Source organism: Brachycentrus maculatus, unplaced genomic scaffold (assembly GCF_059751285.1).
Source record: "Brachycentrus maculatus isolate JH-2025_06_01 unplaced genomic scaffold, ASM5975128v1 h1tg000048l, whole genome shotgun sequence".
NCBI lineage: Eukaryota > Metazoa > Arthropoda > Insecta > Trichoptera > Brachycentridae > Brachycentrus > Brachycentrus maculatus.
This window is the reverse complement of record NW_028280802.1, coordinates 897,899-924,934: the sequence shown is the minus strand read 5'-3', so window position 1 is coordinate 924,934 and position 27,036 is coordinate 897,899. Positions and strand designations below refer to the sequence as shown.

Genomic DNA, 27,036 nt, shown 5'->3' with positions numbered 1-27,036 from the left:
AATAAAAAACCTAATTTTTTATTTAATTGTACCTGATATGCCTCGATTTGCTCGTTTTATTCTGTTGGTAGTTTATTGAAGGTCGGTTACTGTACTGTCATATCTTGATGATCCCTCACCCGTACAAAGAGATCCCAAATTCATTGAATGCTCGTCCACTCGATTAAGTATCAGAGCCTGAATTTTTAATAACTTAACGCCCAAGTGACTCTGAAATCTAGCTACGACTTATGCAATACCCATTATCATGGCCCTACCCAAGCTTCAACATTTTAAGTTTTAATCCTATACCTAGGTACTTGTGAGTGGATTTACTATTCATGTTTAATGTTTCTATAATTTCATGAGAGTCTATTCTTTGTTCCGTTTATATCTCTTCTTCCCTCCACATATCCTATTGTCTTATGGAAGTTGTTACCGGTCACATCACATGATGTGTTTCAGGTTTGGGTCAGTAATAGGCGAATTTTCTTAATTTTGTCTAGTACATCTTCATTCGTCGTTCGGTCCACCGAAGTTTTTATATGCAACATCCTGCAATACAGCTACATTTCTATGGCGTCTTTTCTTTTTTCTCGCCTTTCTTCAGAATCCAAGCTTACGCCTATTGAATATGAATTTAGGACTTTGTATATTAATTTTATGTATACTTATTTATATTCCGATATTGCAGTGTAAGTATTATTTTATTAAGGTTCTGTAATTACTCTTCTTATTACACCACCTTCATATCAAGGCACAACTGGATACTTGATTATGTTATTGAGTATCTTCATAGCTAGCCACATGTTCCCTTATTTGGAATATTTAACTCACATGAGGTGACATTCACATATTATAATCCTGTAAGCTTTATCCTTACCCATAAATTAACCCTTCTCAGGACATCAAATTGAAAATAATTTACGGCTTGAATTTGATATCACTACAGAGAAATAATGGAATTTATTCATAAATTATGTTCTTATACTTGAACTTGTTCATAAATTATGTTCAAAACAGATCAAAAAACAATCTTTTAAGTAATTTTAAGAAGAAAAAAAACCTTTCCAATAAAATTATAGATTTCAATATTCAAGGTCCCAAAAGTCGAAACTATTTAAAAAAAAAACTGCAACTATTTAAGGGTGAAAATTACTTAAATCTTAACAAAACCTCATCTTTGAGATATAACATGAATTTACTATAACAATTCCAACAGAACTTATTTGGGAACTAAGTACTTCAACAACCTTCCTACACATATAAAAAAATTGAGGACATTAAAATGCTAAAAAATTAATTAAATGAATTTTATAAATGTTAATCTAAAAAAATATCCAATAAAAATAATTTGTAAATTGTAAAACAAGTGTAAGTCTCTCTTCAAGCAGTAGAGCTCAGTCTCTTTTTCGATTTAATTTTAAGAATGTTAGAAATGTTTGTAAAATTTATTAAAATTGTAAAAAAAAACATTGAAACCATTTTGAATACATAAAATTTAAAAAATACATCTTAGTTGATAAATATTTCAAACTATTTTTTTATCAATATTCTTCCATATTCCGCAACACCTCCAAAATTTTCACTGGTTGAAGTTTCCAGAACGAATTCAATATTAATTTAGCTGGATACTACTTAAATCCTTACATCGATGGCCTTAAAATATGTATTGGACTTCTGCGTGTTATAGATTATTAATTCTAAACAATCCACTTTTACCATACGTTAGCTTCTGAGTCAAGTAGAGGAAAACTCTATGAACTCCGACGTCAAACCAGGACCAAGTTTGGGGAACGAAACTTTGCAGTGGCAGACCCTGGTGCTTGCAACTGTTGGCCTTCTCCTTTGAAGATGATCCAGAATTTCAACTAGTTTCAATCCAAACTGAATACTCATCATTAAAATGCCATAACAAGGCAAACAATTATCACAATTTTTATTTTTTATGTATTTTTATAAAAAAATACATTTTAGTACACTAGTTCTACAAATTAAATGCCAAACCACATTTTGAATCAAATAGAAAAAATGTATTTATAAAACATAGAATTTATCTATTACATTTAGATTATAATAAAGTTCATAGTACCATAGCATAATATATAGTTAAAAAAAATAGCGCTACATAAATTATCCAAATATGTTTTGTAATAAATATTCAGTAATTTCGAGTTTATAGTATTTTATACAAACTCAGTTTTATTATGTGTTTAAAGTACTGTTGTTAAAATTTAATATTTATCTACGGTATAAAAATGCGTATAAAATATAAATAATCTTTTTTTACAAATTTCCTAGCTTTGTGTCTATACCCTATTTTCTGTAGTATATGCATATGTATATATTATATTACATTACAGAAATACGATATAAATAATGCATTTCAAATTCAGCCAACAAATTAATGCCACAATGTAAAAAGTGATGCATTATTCGACAGGTAGTGTTTTCTTTTCCCCCATTATTCATACCTTTTTGAAGTGTCTCTTGTGGTTAAAATTCAGGATAAGAAAGGACGTACATATGTTAAAATAAGGATTCCATCCGTGATTTAGTGATGCGACACCATATGTGGAAAACAGATAAATCAGTATAATGTAGGAATACAAAGATTTATTTGAATACTTTCAATACTTTAGCATGTAATTGCTTAGTATTTTTGTATCTCATATTTTCGAGCTACTAATAGAAAGCAATTTAAGAACAAAGAAAGAACTACGTTTTATAATCTCAGACAGTAAATAAAACAATTTATCAAAAGCATCGTCGAATTCCAAATGAATATATTTATATATTTTTTAAAATCAATACGCTAAATTCAAGTGACAAGCAAGTAGGTTTCTACCCTCTTAAGTGACTATAAATAACTAAATAACTGTCATCTCATAAAAGATGATGAAGAATATGGGAGTAAAAGTATTTACATGGATTACGATATGTTATAGGCAGGTTTTAGTGATCACTTTATACATGTGTAACATTCACTATTCTACCTATGATTGACAACCACACATACTCAAATTCTGGAAGCTGTTTATATCCGATGAGTTACCGGTACCATATATGGTTTAGTTGTGTTAGTTTTTATTTAATTTAGCACGGCACATTATAGACTTAATACACTTTCGTGGAGACCTTCGTGGAAGTGAAAAAAGTGACCAATCTGGGTTTTTCCACATACGAATTATTCATATATTGACATCTCAACAAAGATGATTTTTTTATTTAAAACTTGTCATTATTTGAGCAATATGGTTACCAATCGTAAGTAGAATTGTGGGAGAAAAAATACTTAAAACCGTAAAAAAATACTTAAAAAGTATGTCAAATACTTGAAAGCGACCGGGTCACGTTGAAATAATCGTCAAGTATGTAGGTATGAGCAGGCATGAATGTGAAAGAGGCGAATAATGTTTGCAAAGACAGGGTAGTATGGCGTTATATTCTCTCTGCCTACCCCTGCGGAGAAGCGGCGTGATGGTTAGTTAGTTAAGTAGAATTGTGAATGTAACACGTGATTAAAGTGGTCATTTAAACCAGCCTATGACAGGTCGTAAGCCCTGTAAACACTGAGACATCCATATTCTTCTTCATCTATGTTGAGATGTCAGTATAAATGATTTTTAAGCGGACAAACCCAGATTATTCAATAAAGATTTGGAAACACTAAAAAAAATATGAATTTAATAATATTTTACCCACAAAAATCTCGAACTTTAAAGCTGGTAGGTAGGTACCACTTATTAGCTTTAAGTCGCGGTTTCGCCACTGCAGGGTGAAAATAATTTCTGGGGTTCTTTCGTTTGCTCCGTAATGTGACAGTTTGTTCCTTAATCGCTCTAATGACTAATGACTTTCCTATTTATGGATTTAATGTTCGCAAACACAACCTTCGTATCCGGGTGTTTCAATAACGCACAAACGCGTGTCTGTATGAAGGTTTGTAAGTGTCGTATTCGGTAGCTCTATAAATTTTAATTGGCGAGGGCTTGGTCAATTTTTAAGGGTATTTAAGGGATCCTGAAATAGGGTCAAAATGTAGAACAGAGAAGCGAAACGATTGTATTTATAGAATATGCGTTTGCTTTGTAAAATTAGATCATTCATTATTATTTTTATTTATTTTAACACCGGGTTGGTAGTTAACTTTGTATAGTAAAACCATCATCATTGATAAAAAATTAATTCTCTATTTTTTTTTTACTTTGTTCTAATTTTTACGTATTAAACACCATTTTTGTGATTTTTATCGGACATTGATATGGATATTAAGTCAAGTAGAATTCATATTTTGAAGTAATGTATAATATATATTTTATAGGTTTTATATATTTTAAAATATTTTTTTTTATTTTTATATTTAGAAAAAGGAGCCAAATCTCTTTTTGTGTTTTTTTTTTTACTTTGAATGATTATGTACAAAAAGAATATAACATTTGTAAGTATATTATAATCCACAACCCTTAAAATCATTCTTAAAAATATTGTGTACGCGGGAGATTATATACATATATGAGTGCTGCACTTGAAGGTTTGGAATACTAAAAATATATTTATATACACCTACGTATGTATGTCATAAAAATAGACATGAAATAACACGCCAAATTAACCCCAAATCGTCTATTCAATAAGGAATAACTTTGCTTCTATAAATTTATTTGTCAAGAATTTTTAATTTGAAAACCGATTGTCAGTATGTTTATGGTATCAAAAAGAAAACAAATTTTTAAAAAATGTTCATAAGAATGTACAAAAAAAATATTTTAATATTGATAACATTCTCGTATGTAATCGTCATAGGGTTTTTTTGAATGGCGACAAATTCTCGCTGTTTTTTTCACCTTGTATGTACAACGTGTGTATCAACGTGTTGTCTCTCGTAACTTATTTGGTATACTAGAATAAAACCTTCACAAAAACTCTGTTTGGGTACATGCCTGAACTGGACGAGGTAGGACCTCTCTGTCTTTGATGATGCGTGAAAGAGATAACGTATATGAATTGAGACGAATGTAGCCGAACTGGGAAGTTCCGATGGCTTCTTTTTAGTGTGCAAAGCGACACGTGACAAATGCGTTAAAACCAGTCAGGTAACACGTGGATTTATGTTTATCTATTAATGTCTATCCATAACATAATATCAAAGGGCTGTCAGCCGAAATATGAGAAGGCTTTCTATATAGTACCGTAGAACCCGAATTAGAAATAATTACAACTATATTTCAGACATCAACACAAAACACAGATATTTATTTTAGTCAGCCTTGCACTGTCAACTGGTAGAATAAATAAAAAAAATATTCATTTTATTAAAAGAAGGGCACAAGAAAATTGTGATTTTGTGGGAAAGAAAGATTTGACGATAGGAATATTTTAAAGACGATTAAGAAAAAAAGTCGAAAGGAAACTATGAAGAATTTTAATCGATCCTTTCGATTCTTAATTATTTAAACTTATCCTAGTGTTTTTCATGATTTCTTTAAAATAAAAATTAAAAATATTAAAAAGTTATTTATGTCATCATCAGAAATGATAGCATATGTTTAATTAAATATACGTAATTTAAAACTAACAGAAAGTTTAGTTATAAAAAAATTACATTTGAAATTATTTTATGGCTTGCCTAACTCGAAAATAGGTTCCATTAAAATAAATGGCAGTAAAAATTTCCAGTAATAAAAAAAAAAATTAAACCATTAATGATTTTCAGAAGCTACGTTAGTAGATTTTTTTATAAAGTAATGTACCTAATCCTTTTAAGAAGAAATGTCGGATATTGTCGACAGTTTATAAATTATTTATTTTAATCTTGGTTTAAATAATTACATACATATAAAGGTGTGTTAATACCATAGCATAAAATACTATTTATGTATGTACGTGTCATTTTTTTGGGTAATATTTCACCATTCCGTTGTGCGTGCATCATTAACTATCCATTTACCTTTAACAGTAGAAACCATTAATCATTTCAACATTTTGTAATACTTTTATTGAGGGTATGCCGGCCATGTTTCTATTCATTGTGCATGTAATTATGGGGTGACAATGGTGGCAACAACAAAAAACTAACAAATTGGTTATGCGAAAAATTACATTGAAAAGATTAATGGTGAAGAAAATTTGATGTCAAACGACTACAGTTCCGAAAAAAGTTTTTTCATCTTATGTAATTTAAACAATTTATGTATGTTACCATTATCAATCATGGCATAATATCAAATCAACGCGATATTAACTCAATCGTGTACTATACGAAGGTAGCTTTATTAATCTTGCCCTTTAAATTCTTAGAAAAGTAACTTAATTAATAATAATAAAACCCCTATCCGCACCCAATGGTGCGTAGGGCACTGCATCATATAAACGCAGTGTTATCTTGATCGTTTACACATGAAGGAAAGGTGATCAGCCCTCCGCTTCAGGTACCAGTCCAGGGTAATATTGAATAAATATTACAGCGTAAAAAATCACTTATATTTATTTTACCCCCCTTGGGAATCGAACCCGGGACCTCCAGAACGATAGCCGAGCGTGCTGACCATTACACTACGGAGGCGGACAAAATTTGGACTCTTAAAAGATACAACTAGTACATTCTTCCTTATTTATGTTGATAAGTTGAAATGTCAAAAAGTCAAGAAACCCAGGTATGCCAACAAGGATTTGGGCATACCCAAAATGTTATAAAATAAATAGTATCCATTTCTACTTTTTGACGGTGTATTAGCAATTTTATACAGAATGAAGCTTCACAATAGATCTATTGCCTCACATGACATGTAAATGGAGCCTTTATTGACCCAACTAGAATAAAAACTCGAAAAACAAATAACTGTTTTAAGTGTCTTAGTAAAAATAATAAGCATTTTTTTATGACAGCATAAATGAAATGAATTTTATTTTTTACCGTTTTTTCGAAGTAAAACAAAACAAAAAATAATACAAAATGGAAACTAAATACTTATTGATAGTTAAGTGTAAGAAAAAAGGAATTTAATAAAACAATAATGTATGGTAATAAAGTAAATAAATATTAACTTTATTTGGATTCAGAAATCATGGTCACCGTTTTGATATTACATCGTTCCCAGGTGGGGTCTGCGGACTCACATAAATTTGATAAATGATGTTCACCACAAAACAAATAATTTAGGGCCATTTCTACGAGTCCAAAGTCCAGAGGTATATCAGATGTCTTATTTACTAAGATGCATCGCACCTTCAAAGTGTTGAACAATTTATAAACGTGACGGTGTGTTTAAATACGTAGCATAAAAGGGTTGAGCAAAGAAGGTTTCAAGGAAACGTGCTAAGAGCTGATGACATGCTATTCAACACTTTGAAATGATGGGCATATTGAAATGCTTCTTTTCAACTTATGAACAAAAAGCTTGTTAGTAAAAGGGATGAAAAAAAAACATGAAAACTATTGTTATTGACACACACTAAATAGGATTTGTAAAAGTAAACGCTTATGCGTGCAAAATGTTTTAATTTACATATTAAGGTATAAATAACAGGCTGTATAGCCATGTTACGAAATACTATATATAAAATAAAATATATAATATATATAATATATATAATTATATAATATATATAATATATATATATATAATATATATAATTTAATATGGAAACATGATCTTGATAATTTTAATTAAATCAATAAGTTGTATGTGAGGGAAAATATTTGTCATATGATAGCAAATATCTCTTTAGCGCATAAATTCACTGCGCGATGCCCACTTTTGATGCTTGCAAGCTCTCTAAGTTAGTATGAGAAATATTTTGAAATCATTACAACGTATTTTAAGAATATATATATATATATATATATATATATATATATATATATATATATATATATATATATATATATATATATATATATATATATATATATATATATATATATATATATATATATATATATATATATATATATATATATATATATATATATATATATATATATATATATATATATATATATATATATATATATATATATATATATATATATATATATATATATATATATATATATATATATATATATATATAAATAAATATACATTTATTAAAATGATATCATTCTATGTATAATATTACTTTTTTAAATGCTTAAAATATGTGCAATCCATTATTATTTATTATGAATATAAATACTCGCATATCTCTACATTAATTTCTTTTTCTTTTTCAGAATCTTCTAACAGCACACGGTAAGTCCAAACACTCCAGAGAATTTCAATTATTATTTTTACTCACTCATTTTTTTACACAAAATTTACTCAAAATATTATAAAGGTTATTATTGCTTTAAAAATGTTATATGTATCTTCGATAAATGTATTATTCGAAATAAAAATGTATGAGGGCGTTAGGAACAAAACTAAACATATCCAAAAGAGGAGTAAGAGAGATATTCGACACCAAAAGAGGAGTAAGAGAGATATTCGACATATCAACTTTTTTTGGATCTTTTTTATAAGCAAATGAGTTACTGTAATATTCGTTCCCTCAAGAAGTTTGTATAGAAAGATTGAATCGCTATGCCAGTGAAGGATTGAAAGAGCAACTGAGATATTCGTCTTAACAAGGTTAAAAAAATACTGTTTTTAATGTTGTGATTATGATAATTCATCTGACGATGTTTATAAAAACTTTTGTGGTTTTTTCAATGAAGTGTGTTTCGGAATTAGTAATGATTTTTCGATGTTGTTCGGTTATTCTAGTTTCTCTCCCAACACTCATTAAGAATGTGATACAATTTTTGCTGTTGATTTTTTAAACAATACTTTCAAAATACATTTTAAAATACTTACATTAAAAAATCACAAAATAGATAGTACAATACAGATATTTTCAATGTATTCCTTCCTCGACAGCATTTTTCAGTATTATAATTATTTCAGAATTTTTTAGAAAAAAGTAATAGTTTTGTTCGAGTTTACTGTAATTCTAGCTTTATGAATTCGTTTCCTTGAACCAAATGGCATCCTTTCTTAGTTTAAAGTTAGGAAATATAGGTATGCCACAATTTACAGCCAACAATTCAACCACATCACGGAAAGCCTATTCTTACACTGAATTGAGAACTAGGAGGTTACAAATGATAGTACAATATTTTTTTTTTTATAATCTTTGACGCGAGTAGATTTTTGATACCATTTAGAATGAATGTATTGTTTTATTTATTAATTATTCCGATTTTAATAAATAATCTAAAATAATAAAGGTTTTGAATGTATTTTGCTCATACTTTGTGACTCATTTATAAACTGTATAAAATTAAGAAAACACAACAATTTAACAGCAGCAGAATAGTTTATTTTAGTTATAAAATAATGTATTTTTTTTACTTTATGTCTAATGTAATTCACGGAAATCAATTTTTTATCCCAACTTTTTAGGAACGTAAAAAAAACAGTATTTATTTTAGGAATTTAAATAAATATACCCACAATTTAATACAAAGTCTTTTAGTAAAAATGATGTATTATTCATCCTTTGATAAACTCGACTAATTAACTTATTTTAATCATTTATTTATTACAAAGCAATGTATTTTTTGTTGTTATTATAATAATGATATTGGATTCACGATCACCCGGCAATTTGAGCGATTACATAGCGCAGTACAGCGCCGCTATTACAAGGGCCAAGTTTCCCTAGCGGAAAGTTCTAGCGCGAATGCCTCCCCGTGAAGCATTTCCCTGGTATTATTAATTCCCAATAACGGGCTTACTGGAAACAAAAGCGGAAGTTGCCACCATCTTTGTACAGGTACCGTCGAACCTAGCCATTCCGTGCTACTATCGCATTAATTTAGCCAGGATAAATCGGAATTAGATGCTCCATTTCGAATGCAGATTTGCGGACCTTGAATGTCTCACAACTTGTCACCCGAGACGTGTAACGAGATGAATATCAGAGTTTAATAGTTTACAGTAATCTAATAGTAGGTACTATGCGTTTGGATATTAACAATTTATCTTATCTACCTGTCTATATATGTATATGTATGTGTGTATATGTGAGTGTATGTATTTATGTATGTAATATGTGTGTATGTTTGTTTGTGTAGGTTGTATGTATGTGCATATGTATGTATGTATATGTTTGAATGTGAATTTGTGTATATGAAATAAAATATGACTTATACATTATATATTTCTATTGTATTAATTGATGAAAATTCACATAAAATAAAGTAATGCACATAAAAATAAAAACATTGTTTTGAGTGTTTCCAAATTTCTGTTCGCAAATTCTGTCTTGGTCTCTTCATAGGAGTTGTTCATGTCAAGAATTTTTTATATGTCCACATACTCGTAGATGAAGAAGCTGGGCATATATTTATGCTTCAATTGAAAACATATTGCATTTGCTACTTCTTTGGCACCATCTATGGTTGTGTTTAGTTAGTTTAGTTACTAAAAAAAAAAATATATATTGAGTAGAGACTTTCATGAAGTGTATGTTAAATTATTCGGTGGAATGGATAGTGAATATTACACGTGTATACAGCGATTACTAAAACCTGCCTTGAAGCTCCCTTGAGGTAGTATTATCTTTATTTATTATTATTATTGTTAACTATGACTAAACGTAAGCCCTGTAAATGCCCAGACTTCGATTCTTCTTCAAACTTCTTCATCTATGTTGAGATACAAAATAGTCGTTTAAGTTTCTTCTAGTACACAACCATGATACACGATTTATACACAATGAAGGTTTTATAGTCAGAAGAATTAACACTAAATATGGGAGTCGAACACTGCAATATATCGTTCCAAACAAATTTTTAATTTGTTGCCGATGGAGGTAAGACGTCAAAATAAAACATGGAGCAAAGGCAAAATAAAGGGATAGGTAAATGATCAAGATTTAATTCTATGAAAATTGTAAAATAGTTAATATTCCTTATTTTCTCTCTCTTTTTCGTGTGTATATTAAGTTAAAATGGATAAAAACAATCAAAATATATGTAAAAAGAACTCCACCGACAAGACACACAAGGTGGCTTGGTGGTCTCTGCAAAAAAATATTTTTAATATGTTTAAAATTTAAAAAAGATTGTCCGCCTCCGTGGTAAATGGTCAGCGTGTTTAACTACCATGCTGGAGGTTCCAGGTTAGATTCCCATGGGGGGTAAGAATAAATATGAGTGATTTTACACTATAATATTTATTTACTATTATTCTGGGCTGGTCTCTGAAGCGCATTAGTGGTCACATTGCTTTCATATAATTAACGATAAAGATAACAATGCGCTAATACGATGCAGTGCCCTATGCACCATTGGGTGCGGATAAGGGTTAGAGAAAGAATTAAAATTTTCTTTAAGCAAATGTACTATTTATGTAAATAAAATTTAAAAAAAAAGTATTATTGAGCAAACGGATGAGAAATCAACTTTTTACTATCTATTTAGGGGTTGCCCGATGTGCGCCGTGCCGCCCATCTAGGGAGCGACTTTAATCTTCAGAGGGCGGTGAGGTGTACAGAGAATTATTAGAGGGAGTTTGGGCTTTTAATGGAGCATTGTGGTATGTATTCAAGCTAAAATATTCCGGAAATACTCCAGTCTGTATAATCAAGATTGATTACAGCTGTAAAAATTGTCTACGTTGAAATAACAAAATATTAAATATTTGGGGATTACCTACTTACGTTTCCACAAAGAATATGATTTCCTTAAATTAAACAGTACAAAAGTATCTACAATGTTTACATGTTCGACGAATTTAAAAAAAAGTTCGAGATTCACTCGAACTTGGTAAATCGTAAAAATTTACAATATGTAATATAAATAATGCGTTTTTTAAAAAGTAACTTACTAACCATCACACCGCTTTATGCAAGGGTAGGCAGAGAGAATAGAACTCCAGACGATCTGTTGTTCCAACCAATCCTCGCATATAGTCCTCATAAATGGTCGTTGATTATCCAGACTCCCGAGCTGATCACTTTCAAGTATTTGAAATACTCGTTCATGTCAAGCTTTCCTCGGTCTTCCTCTCTTCTATTTCCTATTACATTATCTTATTTCTCGAATTTGTTTTACTGTTCTTTTGTGCTTTATCACTCATTCGATTAACATGCACGAACCATCTCAACACACACGTTCCTTTATTTTTATCGATAATGCTTATCTCAGCCTTGCATGATTTCCTTATATCACAATTCAAACATCTATCATACATCGTTTTACAGCACAATTCTCTTAGATATTGCATTTCGACTGCATTCAGTCTACTTTCATCCTTCTTTTGACAACTCCGTGATTCATTTTACTGTTTATTTCATTTAAATTTTATACTATTCTTTAAAGTGCGCACTTGTATTCATAATACGAAACAAGTTACTAAAAAATATTATTCGACTTGCCACTCACTGCAGAGCAAAGATCTCCTTTATTGAGCGCCACTTTCCTTTCTAGCACGTCGCGTCTCATTCTTGGTCGTCTTTTCAGAACTTATTTTCCACCTTTCATCCTCTAGACTTAATCTTGATCTGGATACATTTATAGGCCTACTCACTTATTTTCTCTAAGGGACTATACGCACAATATCGGCAACTTTTGTTCTCCTTCGAATATCCGCATTTCTGATTTCGTCTCTGATACAGACACCTAACATTGAAAAATAGTCGTATTTGTTTCTTAACATTTTAAAAACGACAACTTCCTGTGTATTAAAACAAAATGTTTACGAATCATCTATTTATTTTTAAGTATTAAAATTGCGTATTAAGTAAAATTTTAGTATTAAGTTCAATAAATAAAATCATTGGTAAAACTAAGTCACAAATAAATATTTTGCAGTTTTGAATGTTATTTCATTTTCTCGCTTCTGTTGTACCTTAATTAAATAATATCACGACACATCACTGTACATTAATCCTAGCCAACCCACCAGAAGAGAAATTCAATAGTTGAAATGTCTAATAAATTACTAAACGATGTTGAATTCCTTTTGACAAAGTTCACGATGCTCTACAAATGATTCGTCGCTGTGTGAAAGAGGAATTAGAGTAGTAGTTAGTAGCATTTATCGCCCCTTTGAGCCTACGCGAGTTGTTTCCGAGTGAATAACCCTGGAACCATCATTGATCGCACTACTTACACATTAAGCAAGTCTCGAGATAATGGCAGGCAAAATGAAACCACTCATCCAAAAAAATAATGCAAATGTCGAACGAAATCTACGAAAATAATCCGATTCGCGAGACGACGAAGGTACCTAGTGAAAGAAGAATGGAAATAGTCGGAAGGGAAACGAAATGGCTCTCTTAGATGAACGAAGAAAATCAATGTAGATAGAAATGTAACGATATAATGCTGCAGCTATAAAACTCGATGATGGTACTTCTTCTATAAAAATAATGCTTTGATACAAGGGAGTGGTTCTTTTATTTAATATAACCGAACAAATATTTGCAGTTTGATTAGTTTGTTGATTTTATTGCAAACTCATGTAAATAATTAACGAATTCACTAATGAAAAACGTTTTTAGAGGTAAATCGGAGGTAAACGTTTTACTGGTACTAGCCTGGTATATTTTTATAAATATTTAACTCTAACATACCATTTCGTAAATTAACTGTTAGATATCGACATTCTTTATATGTAGTAGTAAAAAGTGTAAAATATTTAAATATTTTGATTACCCTTCAAGTGGGATAAACGATGTTTCTATAAATATTTTATCCACTGTAGAATTTTCGAATATACTCCACGGTTTTTGAAGAAACCCTGCATTTGTAAAAGTCTCTTCACATTGTTAATTCATAAATATCCGAAAATAAAACAAAATCAATAAACTGTCAGTATTAGTATTAAAATATAACCGAACCTATAAAATTTCTAGGAAAGTTTCTTGACTTGACGTATATAATTTAAAAGTTACTTATATTCCGCAGAATTATTTAACGATTTCAATTAGATCGATATAGGGTATATATAGATTGTATCGACATTGAAGAGTGAAACTGTAATGACTTATTAATAGCCAGTTGGGGAGTTCTATATATTATACATTTATTATAACGAAGAATTACCAAAAGTACTTAATTCCAATAGTTCTCCAAAACACAATGATTTCAAATTTATTATTATGCTTAAATTATATAAATAACATCATGTTCAGTCATTGACTGTGACGTTATAACGTAAGTTCAATATTTTTTTATATAACATAGATTATTTTACAAATATATTTTCTTATCTTTAATGGGACAGATATTTTCTAGTTTTATCGATCGATTATTTTGAACGAAATAGGGAACACTGTTAGACATAACCTTCCTCGTATTTGAACCGATTAAAATGAATAAAAAGTACCTATTAGTAGCCATAACACGGAAACGAGACAGAATAAATGACCCATACATTGCTACTAATTTGACATTATTAGCTGGAATAATTGTAACGATAAGGCTGTTAAATCAGAGAAATGGGAGGACGCTAGGACGGGAGAATGTCTAATTATCTGCTTGCACCATTAACATTAAATCATGATATTTTTCATCCATTATTTCAGGATTATATTCGGAACACGGTTTCTGCGGAAATGATTGATGTAATGAAATGAAAAACATTTTCGGAGGAAGAGATTCTATCTTTTAAATTACTCATTCGTGATTCTGTCTGTTTAAATTAGTATAATTTAGTTTTTAGAAGGCACCTATAATTGAGTTGAATTAGCTACAAGCTTTCACAATCGTAGATTAATCATTGTCAATCACAAAGTTAGTACAGGACCTCAAACGAAAGTTATATCTTTATAAATCTGAACTAAATTTTCGAGGTCATTAGTGTCAGACTTCCAACTGGATTCGACTAATAAAGTTAAAGATACAGGTTCAACAAGTGTAATAATATTAAGATATCATTCAATAAACTTATATTGTAGACACATTGTTTATTTATGGTAATTATATTATTGGGATTGTCAAGAGTTTACCAATAGTTCAGCTGTTAAAATTCTCAATTCCTATTTCTATACCCTCTTTATGTAAAATTGCGATATTAATTTATGTGAGGTTTATTTTAATAAACCTCACATGAGATAATTTTAATTTTACCAATGACATACAATTCGGATATTAACAATGTTAAATTATTTTCATTTTTTATGGAATGTATTCTCATTTGCATTTGAGCAGCGAACATAATGCGATGTTTTTATTTTATTTTTATTTAATTTTATTTATTTAAATTAATAAATAAATTCAAACTTGTATTTTTTTAAAATAATAACATGTGCGTTGCGTTTGTAATTGCGAATTTTTGTATGTCTATAGGTTCAAACAGAGAGGCGAAACACACAAAAGACACAGGAGAGCGTTGAAGCTCAAATCATTGGGTAAGTGATTTTGCGATATTCAGATTATTGTTTTTATATGTTGTGTATTTTATCCGTGTATGTTTATCATAAATTAATTTCATAAAGTTATTAATATATGATATAATAAATAACAGATACATCTATCTTTTGCAAGAAAACAAATTTCTTTGTATTACTAGTTGACAATGATGAATGTTTAATACGATGATTAATAAAAAAAGATATAAAACTCCAAATTTTTTATCTAAACTTAGATGAAAAAAAGGAATATTCACAGTAAACATTCAAGATTTGTGAACAAAAAATTATACATCAAAATATTGTTTTAAATGTTCTCAAAATGTTTACCGTCCAATATTAAATTGTTATCACATACTGAACAGTAATCAAAATAACATGAATTATTTGGTTAAATTATTCCCCATTATTTAGCTTTATCTTTTGTAGTGTTGTTTATTTATTGCTACGACTTAGGGCTGGAATGCATTAAGGGGTTGTTTCGTGATTCTGAATATTGAAGGCTCTTTATAGATATGTGCTATGGGTAAATTCGCGCGTTTCAGTGACGTCGATAAGGGACACATTCTTTTCTTTATGATGAGTCACAATACCACACCCTACATTGACACGTTATCAAAGTTTAGTTACTAAAATGCTATGTTGCCAAAATTCACATGCAGTTTTCGGCTGTAAAGAAAATTAAACTATTTTTATTTATTGATTGAAAATAGTTTCAGTAGTAAGGTAACATTTAAAATATTGGATTTTGAAAGAAATAACAATATAACACAAAAAATAGAATAGTTTATGTAAAAATTATTACTACTTAACTAAAAAAGATAAAATATATATACTTATAATCAAATATCTGTTTCCATTTTACATATGTTCAAAGAAAGTACAAGAAATGTGATGTTTAAAAAATTCTAGATACTTATATTACATTAGAATATTGTAATAACACTCCAGAGTATAATAAGACTGAAGGTCAATTATAGCCGTTGTTATATTGTAATCGACCATATATATATATATATATATATATATATATATATATATATATATATATATATATATATATATATATATATATATATATATATATATATATATATATATATAAATGTATTTTATTTATTGTTTCGGCATTAACTTTGTGGTAAGACATGTTACAATAATTAAAGAAAACACTACGTTTTTTACCACTTGAGTTTAATTATAGACTACATGTTTCAGAAGCTAAACTTCCATCATTCAGGTCTGTATAATAACTAAAATATAAAATATATAATTGTTCTATAATTAATGATAGGGGGAAAGTAAGGGGAAGGGGTTAGTCAAGGAACGGAGTTTGAAAACAAAGGAAAAATTGAAAGCAATGGCGAAGAATTTTGAAACAATATATTATTTAATAAATTATTATTAGAATTCAGGTTTTTTTGTATTTCTAAATTTTCAAGATAATTCATAATTTGGCCTTTATATGGAACAAGGTGTAATAATTTTAATTTATGGGAGTGAAATGAGTGATTAGTATCTATTATTTGATTTGCAAATTCCGAAAAATAATTACTAACAAGACCGCTTTGATGTTCTTTGATTCTAATCTTTAAATTTCTCGCAGTTTGGCCAATATATTTTCTATCACAATCTCCACACGAAATTTCATAAACACCACTTTTTTGTAATAAATCAATTTTAGATTTTGAGTTATCGAGGATTTTATGTAAATTATTATTTGTATAATATGCAGGTTGGATATGGGAGGGTAAGATTTTCGAAATATTTTTAGTTATTGAACCCGTATATAAAATTTTTCGCCAAGATTTATTTTTTATTGAATCATTATTAGGTGCTGAATATATGTATTTTTTGGTAAAATTATTTTTAATTTTATTTTTTAACATTTTATCTATTAGCGCGCAATTATACCCGTTGTTTTTTGCTATTAGTTTAATTGTGTTTAATTCACGATTATAATTTGAGTTACTGAGGGGGATATTAATTAGTCTATTTAATAACTTTGTAAATTACTAAATCATTTAATTATATGTCATAAAATTTTTTCACCAACATATAGCATAAAGAATACTTTGGAATTTATTGAGAAAACTAAATATTTAAATATTCCTTCTAATGCTAAAATTATTTCATTTGATATTGTAAATTTATTCACAAACGTCCCAATAGATGATGCCAAAAGTGTTTTTATGAAACTATTATGTGATTCAGATTTAGATGATTTGTATGTAAAAGAAATGACTAGAATTTATGATATTTGTACATCTCAAAATTATTTTGAATTTAATAGCTTAATTTATGAACAACGAGACGGACTCCCAATGGGTTCTCCTCTTTCGCCAGTATTAGCTGATATGTTCCTTAATGATTTTGAGACAGAATTATTAAATTCTAATCATCCTATTGTAAAAACATGTATTTTTAGATGGTTTAGGTACGTTGATGACATTTTTTGTATTTTTATTGGGACTGATAGACAATTAGATTCATTCCTTACCCACATCAACACTTTACATAATAATATTAAATTTACCATGGAAAAAAATGACGATAATACCCTAAATTTTCTTGATTTATCGATTAAAGTTATAAATAATAAATTAGATTTTAATATATATCGTAAACCAACACACACTGACACAGTCATTCCAGCTGATTCCATTCATCCCATTTCACATAAAATGGCCAGTTTCCATTCATTATTAAATAGACTAATTAATATCCCCCTCAGTAACTCAAATTATAATCGTGAATTAAACACAATTAAACTAATAGCAAAAAACAACGGGTATAATTGCGCGCTAATAGATAAAATGTTAAAAAATAAAATTAAAAATAATTTTACCAAAAAATACATATATTCAGCACCTAATAATGATTCAATAAAAAATAAATCTTGGCGAAAAATTTTATATACGGGTTCAATAACTAAAAATATTTCGAAAATCTTACCCTCCCATATCCAACCTGCATATTATACAAATAATAATTTACATAAAATCCTCGATAACTCAAAATCTAAAATTGATTTATTACAAAAAAGTGGTGTTTATGAAATTTCGTGTGGAGATTGTGATAGAAAATATATTGGCCAAACTGCGAGAAATTTAAAGATTAGAATCAAAGAACATCAAAGCGGTCTTGTTAGTAATTATTTTTCGGAATTTGCAAATCAAATAATAGATACTAATCACTCATTTCACTCCCATAAATTAAAATTATTACACCTTGTTCCATATAAAGGCCAAATTATGAATTATCTTGAAAATTTAGAAATACAAAAAAACCTGAATTCTAATAATAATTTATTAAATAATATATTGTTTCAAAATTCTTCGCCATTGCTTTCAATTTTTCCTTTGTTTTCAAACTCCGTTCCTTGACTAACCCCTTCCCCTTACTTTCCCCCTATCCTTATTTATAGAACAATTTTATATTTTATATTTTAGTTATTATACAGACCTGAATGATGGAAGTTTAGCTTCTGAAACATGTAGTCTATAATTAAACTCAAGTGGTAAAAAACGAAGTGTTTTCTTTAATTATTATATAAATGTATATATATATTTATAAATATGCATATATATATTTGTGTGTGTGTGCGTGTTAACATTAATCCAAAGGGGAAGGGGGAGGTGTATCGACGCCAAGTTGGAAGGCGTTGGCGTCGGTCGCCTTCGAGGTGTTATTAATGCCTAATTGATGTGTCTTGTTTTTATGTGTTATTTCAATACTCAGACATTAAGAGTGTTGGTGTACTTGCCATTTATAGCGACTGCATTTGTTTGTGTGGGAAATTTTCCTTCGTTTATTGTACCATTGAATTTATTTATCCTTATTATATTCTCTTGTTCTATTGTCAGAATCTTGATATAAAACTGAGTATTTGGTTCCCTTAATAAAAAAGTAAACACTATACGAGGTAGTTACGTATAATAGTTGTAGTGTAAGTACTTCCTTTGACTATTTTTTCACGAGAAATAATAAAAGATAATTAAAAAACCCTAATAACACAAATTTTTATTTCATAAATAAAATTTGTCAAGTTGCTAGATCTGACGACGTCACTGTAATAACCGTTATTCGGTTGATAAATCCGTGTGGTTGAAGTGGTGTAAAAATGTCCATTTATTTAACAACACCAACAATCACAGTACTCTAAAGTAAAATAGATATTGCAAGTTGAAGATACGTGTTATATCAGGTCTTGCACCATTGTAATGAATCCCCTCAAGAGCTTAGTGAACACTGAACATTTCGTCCGTTAGTAAACAACTTTGTTTGTTATTACTCTCTTTTGATGCGCACCGATGCCTCCTGTTTACGTTCAGTGCTTGCACACAACACAGTAACCTATAAGTTGACTTTGGCACATTGGAGATGAAAAACGTAGAAAGCACATCGTAAACAAATGCTTACTTAACCCCCCGTGAATGTCAAAAGTCTTTAATACTTCACAGCCTCTTGATCTGTAGATTTTAGTGAGCAAACATTGTAAAGTGAAACTTCTAATGTGTGCTTTTGGATTTCTTGTACACAACACACTTCCACGAGCGCTATCAATCTACTTCTTAAGCCGATTCATCTCACTTCTGAACTATTCACTACACTTATGTTCGACTTACGTATGTACTTAGTGACACATCGATCGATGCTTCGTTATTAATGATTAAGCATAAAGCACTTATGACTAAATTGATTTATTAAACCTATTCTTGTGCAATTGAACTTTCATTTTTAGTTCATACATCTTATGAACAGAGCACGATTAAATTATAGTTTAAGTTTACTTGGTTGAATTTGAATTGAATAAAGATACTTCAATTTATTTAAATGGTTTTATTTTATTAAAATCGTAAATTTAATGAAAACATGTACTTCTCAAATACTTATGTGGTTTAAGGTTTAGAATATTTAACTAAATATGTCTATATTATTACAAAACCAGCTGTATTTTACATTTCAATATCTATATATTTTAAATGATTTATAAAGAAAATAACACATTGTACAGTTTTAGGTGTGTCTATTTGATATGTTATTAAATAAAATATTTAAAAAAATGCAAAATTGAAATAGCGATATGGCCAGTGAGTAATTACGGACATTCAGCTTTTTACAATAATACCTACAACCTAAAGCATATTATATATAATAAATCCCTTACCGCACCCCAATGGTGCAAAGGGCACTGCATTATTTAAACGCAGTGTTATCTGGATCGATTACACATGAAGGAAAGGTGATTAGCCCTCCACTTCAGGTACCAGTCCAGTGTAATATCAAATAAATATTAGAGTGAAAAAATCACTTATATTTATTAAACCCCCCTGGGAATCGAACCCGGGACCTCCAGAACGGTAGCCGAGCATGCTGACCATTACACTACGGAGGCGGACAAAATTATTATATGGTAAAAGCATTATTTAAATAGTTAATTCCAACAATGTTAAATAATAATTCCCATTTTGTTTTTTGTTAAATATTCGGCTTGTGATTTTCGGATTGAAAAGTCAACTAATCCAACAGTTTTATACCGCCAGAGATCGGTGATTGACACGTTCGAACTTTCGTTCATGTCATTGACATGTCATACCCCGTAACGCACGCTACTCACCACGAGTCACATGTCCGACTCCGTCATTATAAGGGCAAGAGGTTTCTATCTAACGGCAGTGTAAACATCCATTTACAAACAAAATATAAAAAATCCCTTTAAGCTGCCGCTTAGGTGTATATGTATACATATTATTAAAGAAAGCAAACATTTACATACAAATAATTTACATTCGTATATTATTTGTAAATTGGAAGATTACAGACTTTATCATTATTTATTAAAATAAACAATGACCTCCTAGAAATTGTAACCCATATGTTATTACTAATAATAATAAAAAAAAATCGTATCAATTGTTTTTCAATACTTGATTCCTTGCTAGGTAAGATATTATAAATGGAATAAGCGTTATATTTAGAATATAAAACAAAACAATATTTCGTTTGACAGTTATTTATTCCCCACAATAGTTATGTTTTTGACAATAATTTTATAAACAATTTTAAAGATCAAACAAGTATTTTTATGACAGTAAATTATTGAAAAGGCTATGTGACTTACGTTAATAACATTATTTGATGTGTTTTTTTAGAAGATGAGTATTCTTTTCAAATTTATTACAAAACATCAATTTGTTGTCGCGATAGAAGAAGCCAAAAGAAAGAAATCCATATATTTGAATGTGTCATCGTTTGAAGCAGATGAAATTCCCGATGTTTTATATGAATGTCGCCATCTCGAAAAGCTTTTTTTGCAAAAAAATAACCTCGTGTATCTAGATTCAAAAATTAGCAATCTATTTAATTTGACTACTCTCACATTGGATTATAACGAAATTGAAAAGTTACCTGCCGAATTAGGAACTCTCTATAGTCTAGAAAGTCTCAATGTCAGTCATAACCCGTTGAAAAAGTTACTACCAGAAATTTGCGAACTAGAAAATCTTCAAGACCTCTGGTGCAACTGTATAGAAGCGGAGTCATTGCCTGAACTAATCGGCAACTTATCCCAACTAGACTCTTTCGGAGCAAGAAATAATAAAATTGGCGAACTTCCTTCTTCGTTTGTTAAACTAACAAATCTCAGGTGGCTTACTTTAGAAAACAACCTTCTCCATTCTTTGCCGGAAGGTTTTGGTAACTTGATCAATCTTGTCCATTTAAATCTGTCCAAAAACCAGTTTGTCCATTTCCCTTACCAAATATTGAAATGCTATAATCTTCAATGCGTCAATTTGACAAATAATAAAATTAGCAGCCTCACTCTCTCGGAAGAGAATCTTAGGGAACTACAGGAAATGTATGACCTTATTTTCATTGATCTCTGCGACAATCCGCTGACCAAAAATAGTCCGTTTAAGGATCATTTGAAGAATTTTCCTAAATTGGTAGGCCAAAACCAAAATGTTAATGAGAACCCAAACGAATCCATCTCTACTGCCGAATCTGATGAAAACTCAGAGTGGGAAGATATTTCGGATACATCTGCTAGCACCACTTCTGGATACGATTGGGAAAGCAGTTGTCCCAGTAGTTTGTTAGATTTAGAAGGTGAATCTGACTACGAAGTGGAAGAAAATGAAATCATTGTAAAGTATATACAGGACATTGCCAAATTTCTTTGCGTAGGAAGCTGAATCGGGTTATCTGACGAATATGTTTGTAAATATTTTGAGTAAGCTACACTAAAACAATATTTTTGTTTTGTTTAAGATATTATTATTTTTACTTTGATTTAAAATTATATTTATTTGTGATATATTTTAATTGTTAATGCATTGATTTTGTAATACTGATATATAAATTCGTAATATATATGTAATATGAGTACCGCGTCTTTTTATTTCCGATAGTTTTTTTGAAAAAAATTAAGTGATAAAAATATGTTATTTTAGTATTGTTATGAAGAAGGGTTAAGTGTGCTCTGAAAGTAATGTTTTTTCTGTCCACAAATTTTTCTAGTATTCCAAATTTAGCTAGTCTGTTTATTTTCCACAGTATCCGTTTAATTTTTCATTCACGTAAACAAACGCGCATGGTACAGGCGTGACGAGGAGCCGCGGGACGCATGCGCTGTGTTAATTGAAAATAAACATTTTCTACTTAGACGCATGTAACACATTTAAAGTGCTAATGATGAACCTTTCTTACTAACAACCTTACTTCTAAATAACGTCATTTCCATACGGTTTTTACAAAGCGTTGTGTGTGTATATATATATATATATGTGTGTGTATATATATATATATATATATATATATATATATATATATATATATATATATATATATATATATATATATATATATATATATATATATATATATATATATATATATATATATATATATATATATATATATATATATATATATATATATATATTTATATATTTATATAAAATTTAAATGCTTAAATTGTGTCATTCGCCAAGGATTTGACTGGTATACAATAGTACCTACTCGTAATCATTCATACTTCTTATAAATTTTGTTTATTTTTCATTAGGATATGCATATCATTTGTCAATCGTTTAACTTCATATTTTGACCGTAATTTGAAATAAAGTTAAGATTGTTATCGATGTAGACCTAGAAAAACATTTTCTAGGTTTCGACTTATTTAAATTACTGTATTTTTTTTTATCTCATTTTTAATTGCATATAATATTGCTTAATCACAGGAAGTGATAAATGAAATTTGAGCAGGAAATCAGATATTTACTTATTTAGTTTAAAGGCGGCTCATAGTGAGTGTACACAGTGTTGGTTTATATTATTCATTCCTTTAGTGCTAATTTTTTTAGAATTTGTATGCGTTATTTAAAAAGACATATGATCCACTTTCAGTTATCTGATAAGTAATACAATACCTTGAAAACACAACATCCGACTAAAGACAGTGGAATATTGAATCATATGTCATATTACCGCATTAAATCGTAAATATATTGTACTTATATATGCACATCTGATGTGTTTTTACCTGTACCTTAACCGATTTGTGAAAGAATTTAATCGTATCCACTGCAATCGTTTTCGATGTCTTTTGCCGTAACTCGGCGCTAATTGCAATAATCAATTTTAAACAACAAAAAATTGAAATTGCACAGGTTTATTATAGCTTATTCGATCACTAATGTATGAGATGAAGGTATTGAAATTTATATATTACATTTAATGTTGAATTTTATAATAACAACAAATTGACTCAATTTTTATTGCTCCTTGAGGGACTCGCACACTTTTACGATAACTTATCTTATACTGCACGTGTACGAGTAGTGGTATGCATCCATGGTAAGTCAAGGCAGGGGCGTGCCTTCCATATAAGCATAAAGGCAGTGCCTATCTAAACTTACCCGCGTAACATATAAAAACGAAACCAGTACCTAATCTACCTTACTAAGTAGTACCACCTTACCTTACTACATGCATCTACTGCCTATCCTAGTAAGTAGTACCTAGCTTACCTTATTACCTACCTCTACTGCCTATCATAATTAATTATCTGTGCACGCCACTGCATACACGAGAGTCTAAACTATTGCTGCTGTAGGTACTCGCTTTCTTGTTAATTAAGAGTACCCACTATTAAAAAAATACTGATTGTTTTAATATATACATACATTTTTTAACAATTACTGTCATCGCTGACGCAGGACAGGAAATGTGTGCGCCTTCAGATTCCGATAAATCATTTGGTTGAATAATAAATCGAATTTTTAATATACTCGTACGAATGTACATTTTATTATAGGTCCGTTGTACGTGTTATCCACTGACTGAGAGACATACTCTTTTGATTACAAATTTAACATCAAAGGATGTACTTACAATAATACCTTGACTTACGAGACAATTATGATCATTTATGAGTCTTGTAAATTTCTTGCGAGATACGTATAATACTTGTTCGTATAGTTTGTTTTTATTTTTATCTAACTTATACGATGTTGAAATGAATAAAGATAAAAGGAATGTGGATAGCCTTAGAATCTAGGTTTTATCTACAAAATCAAAATGTTTAAGATAAGAAAAAAAAGCTTTTTCATGTAACGCATGTTTATTACTCGGTAAAGATAATATTTACCAATGTCAATCGATGTTTATCGCGGCGGTAAAAATTGTGCTCAAAAAGTAATTTATTTTTGTATTATAGTGAAGATCGTTTGGTCTCTTTTTTGTTTTTGAGAGAAGGAAAATTGTGTAAATATCTCTGTGTTGTATGTCCAAAAATAAAAAGGTTTATTTTTGATAGGCTCCGTCACTAGCTGTTTACGTTTGATAGGTACCACGTAAAACTAATTAACGAACCATCACACCGCTTTCCGTAGGGCTAGGTAGAGAGAATAAATTGCCACACCAATCTATCTTTGCATACAATATTTGCCTCTTCTACATTCATACATGTTCTCATACATATAAGTATACGCCGATTATTCCTTCTCCTGACCTGACCATTTGAAATACTTGATCATGCTTCCGCTTCTATTCAACCACATTCGCCTCATATTTTTTCAAAACTATCTCTCTTTACTGATTCACATGCCCAAACCATCGCAACACACCTTTCTTTATTTTATCAATAATGCTTATCTCACCCTTGTAATATCTATCATCAACAACATTCAGTCTACTTTCATCCTAATTTTGCTACACTTTCGTCCTTATTTTTCTTCACTTCCATACATTAGGGCATAAAGTCATCACTTAAACTTTCCTTCACTCATTTGATCCACATGCCCAAACTATCTCAACACACCTTTCTCAATTTTATCGATAACGCTTATCTGAGGCTTAAGTTTAGTCTAGATTTTTATGCTTTCACGAGATTCCGATTGCCCGTTCGCTCGTTTGATAATCGGGAATGTATTCCCGCTGCAGGCGAAGTCATAAATCTGGAAGTGAATTTAAAGCGCCGTGAATATGAAGTTTAAATAATCGATTGTTCGATGTGTGTCGTGACGCGGCTGTACCAAAATGAGTACTGTAATTCGTATAATATCATGCCGCAGCCTGCGACTCGCATTGTATCCATGTGGGCATTTCGGGATATTGCCTTGTTTTATGGCCCGTAAGCGAAATGATACACATCACACGATATTTTGATTTGTGGACGTATAAATACGGACACGATTTCCGACACTCTTACGGAGCCTTTATTTCACTGCTGTGGTGCATTTGATATTTTATTTGTAATGAACTATTTCAATCCTCGTGTTTTCAATTATATTCAAAATTAGGCATGAATTGAGAATTTTATTACTAATTCGCCTTGCATAAAAACTATTGCTTAGTTTCTTAAATCGTTATTTGAAGTTATTAAATATGAATAAAAAAAGCGTTTACTTTCAACTTTCCTGTAAACGTGTGTAAAATTCGAATCATGATTGTTTATACATTTTGAAATCTCAAAAAAAAAAATGTAGTGTATGATGTTGTAAGCTGGTTTAGGGGCACAATACTAAATTTTTTCGGAACGAGAGTTTATACACTTGGAGACGTCTGAAACATGATTTTTAATTATTTAAAAAAAAAATGATGATACTTAATGAGTTTTATTTACATATACGACTAGTTTCGAAAACTTACAGATGTTTTCATCTTCTGGTAAAAATTAAAACTTAATTTTTAATTTTTATTTTTTATCAGAATATGAAAACATCTGTAATATTCGAAACTAGTCGTATACATAAATAAAACTCATTAAGTGGTGTGTGAAAAGAATGAACGAGGAATGTTTGCAAGGACAGAGTGTGTGGCGTTCGATTCTCTCTACCTATCCCTGCGGGGAAGCGGCGTGATGGTTAGTTAGTTTTGTTAGTTTTTAAGTGGTATGTTCAAGTGTTTAATTTTTAAAAATAATCAAAACATGTCATTCCACAAAGTTAATGCCGAATCAATAAATAATTTGATTTTTGATTGTTATGAAGCTTATAAAATTAAATTATAAATTTGATCAATTATTTTTATCCCCAATATTTTGGGTGTATCTAAATTCCTGTTTGTAAGTCTGTGTTTCTCCACTAAGGAGTTAAATATACGCGTATCAGGTAAAATACGTCGCATGCATAAAGTTATTTTTTATTCATTTTTATCATTTTT

General features: G+C 29.6%; 2 protein-coding genes across 4 annotated transcripts in view; both read left to right on the top strand.

The window, feature by feature from the left end:
* LOC148312231 (discoidin domain-containing receptor 2-like) overlaps window positions 1-27,036 on the top strand; it is a 413,155-nt gene that overhangs the window by 54,866 nt on the left and 331,253 nt on the right. For 2 of the 3 annotated variants that reach the window (XM_088277615.1, XM_088277614.1), the window contains exon 2: window positions 8,198-8,216. The gene's annotated coding sequence lies outside the window, so the exon portion shown is untranslated. Of the gene's footprint in view, window positions 1-8,197; window positions 8,217-15,304; window positions 15,367-27,036 lie in introns of all 3 variants that reach the window. The other variant, XM_088277613.1, reaches the window with a different exon arrangement.
* LOC148312233 (uncharacterized) lies at window positions 21,388-22,752 on the top strand. The gene has a single exon (XM_088277633.1). It carries the CDS (start codon window positions 21,525-21,527, stop codon window positions 22,563-22,565), a length of 1,041 nt encoding a protein of 346 aa, XP_088133759.1. The 5' UTR covers window positions 21,388-21,524; the 3' UTR covers window positions 22,566-22,752.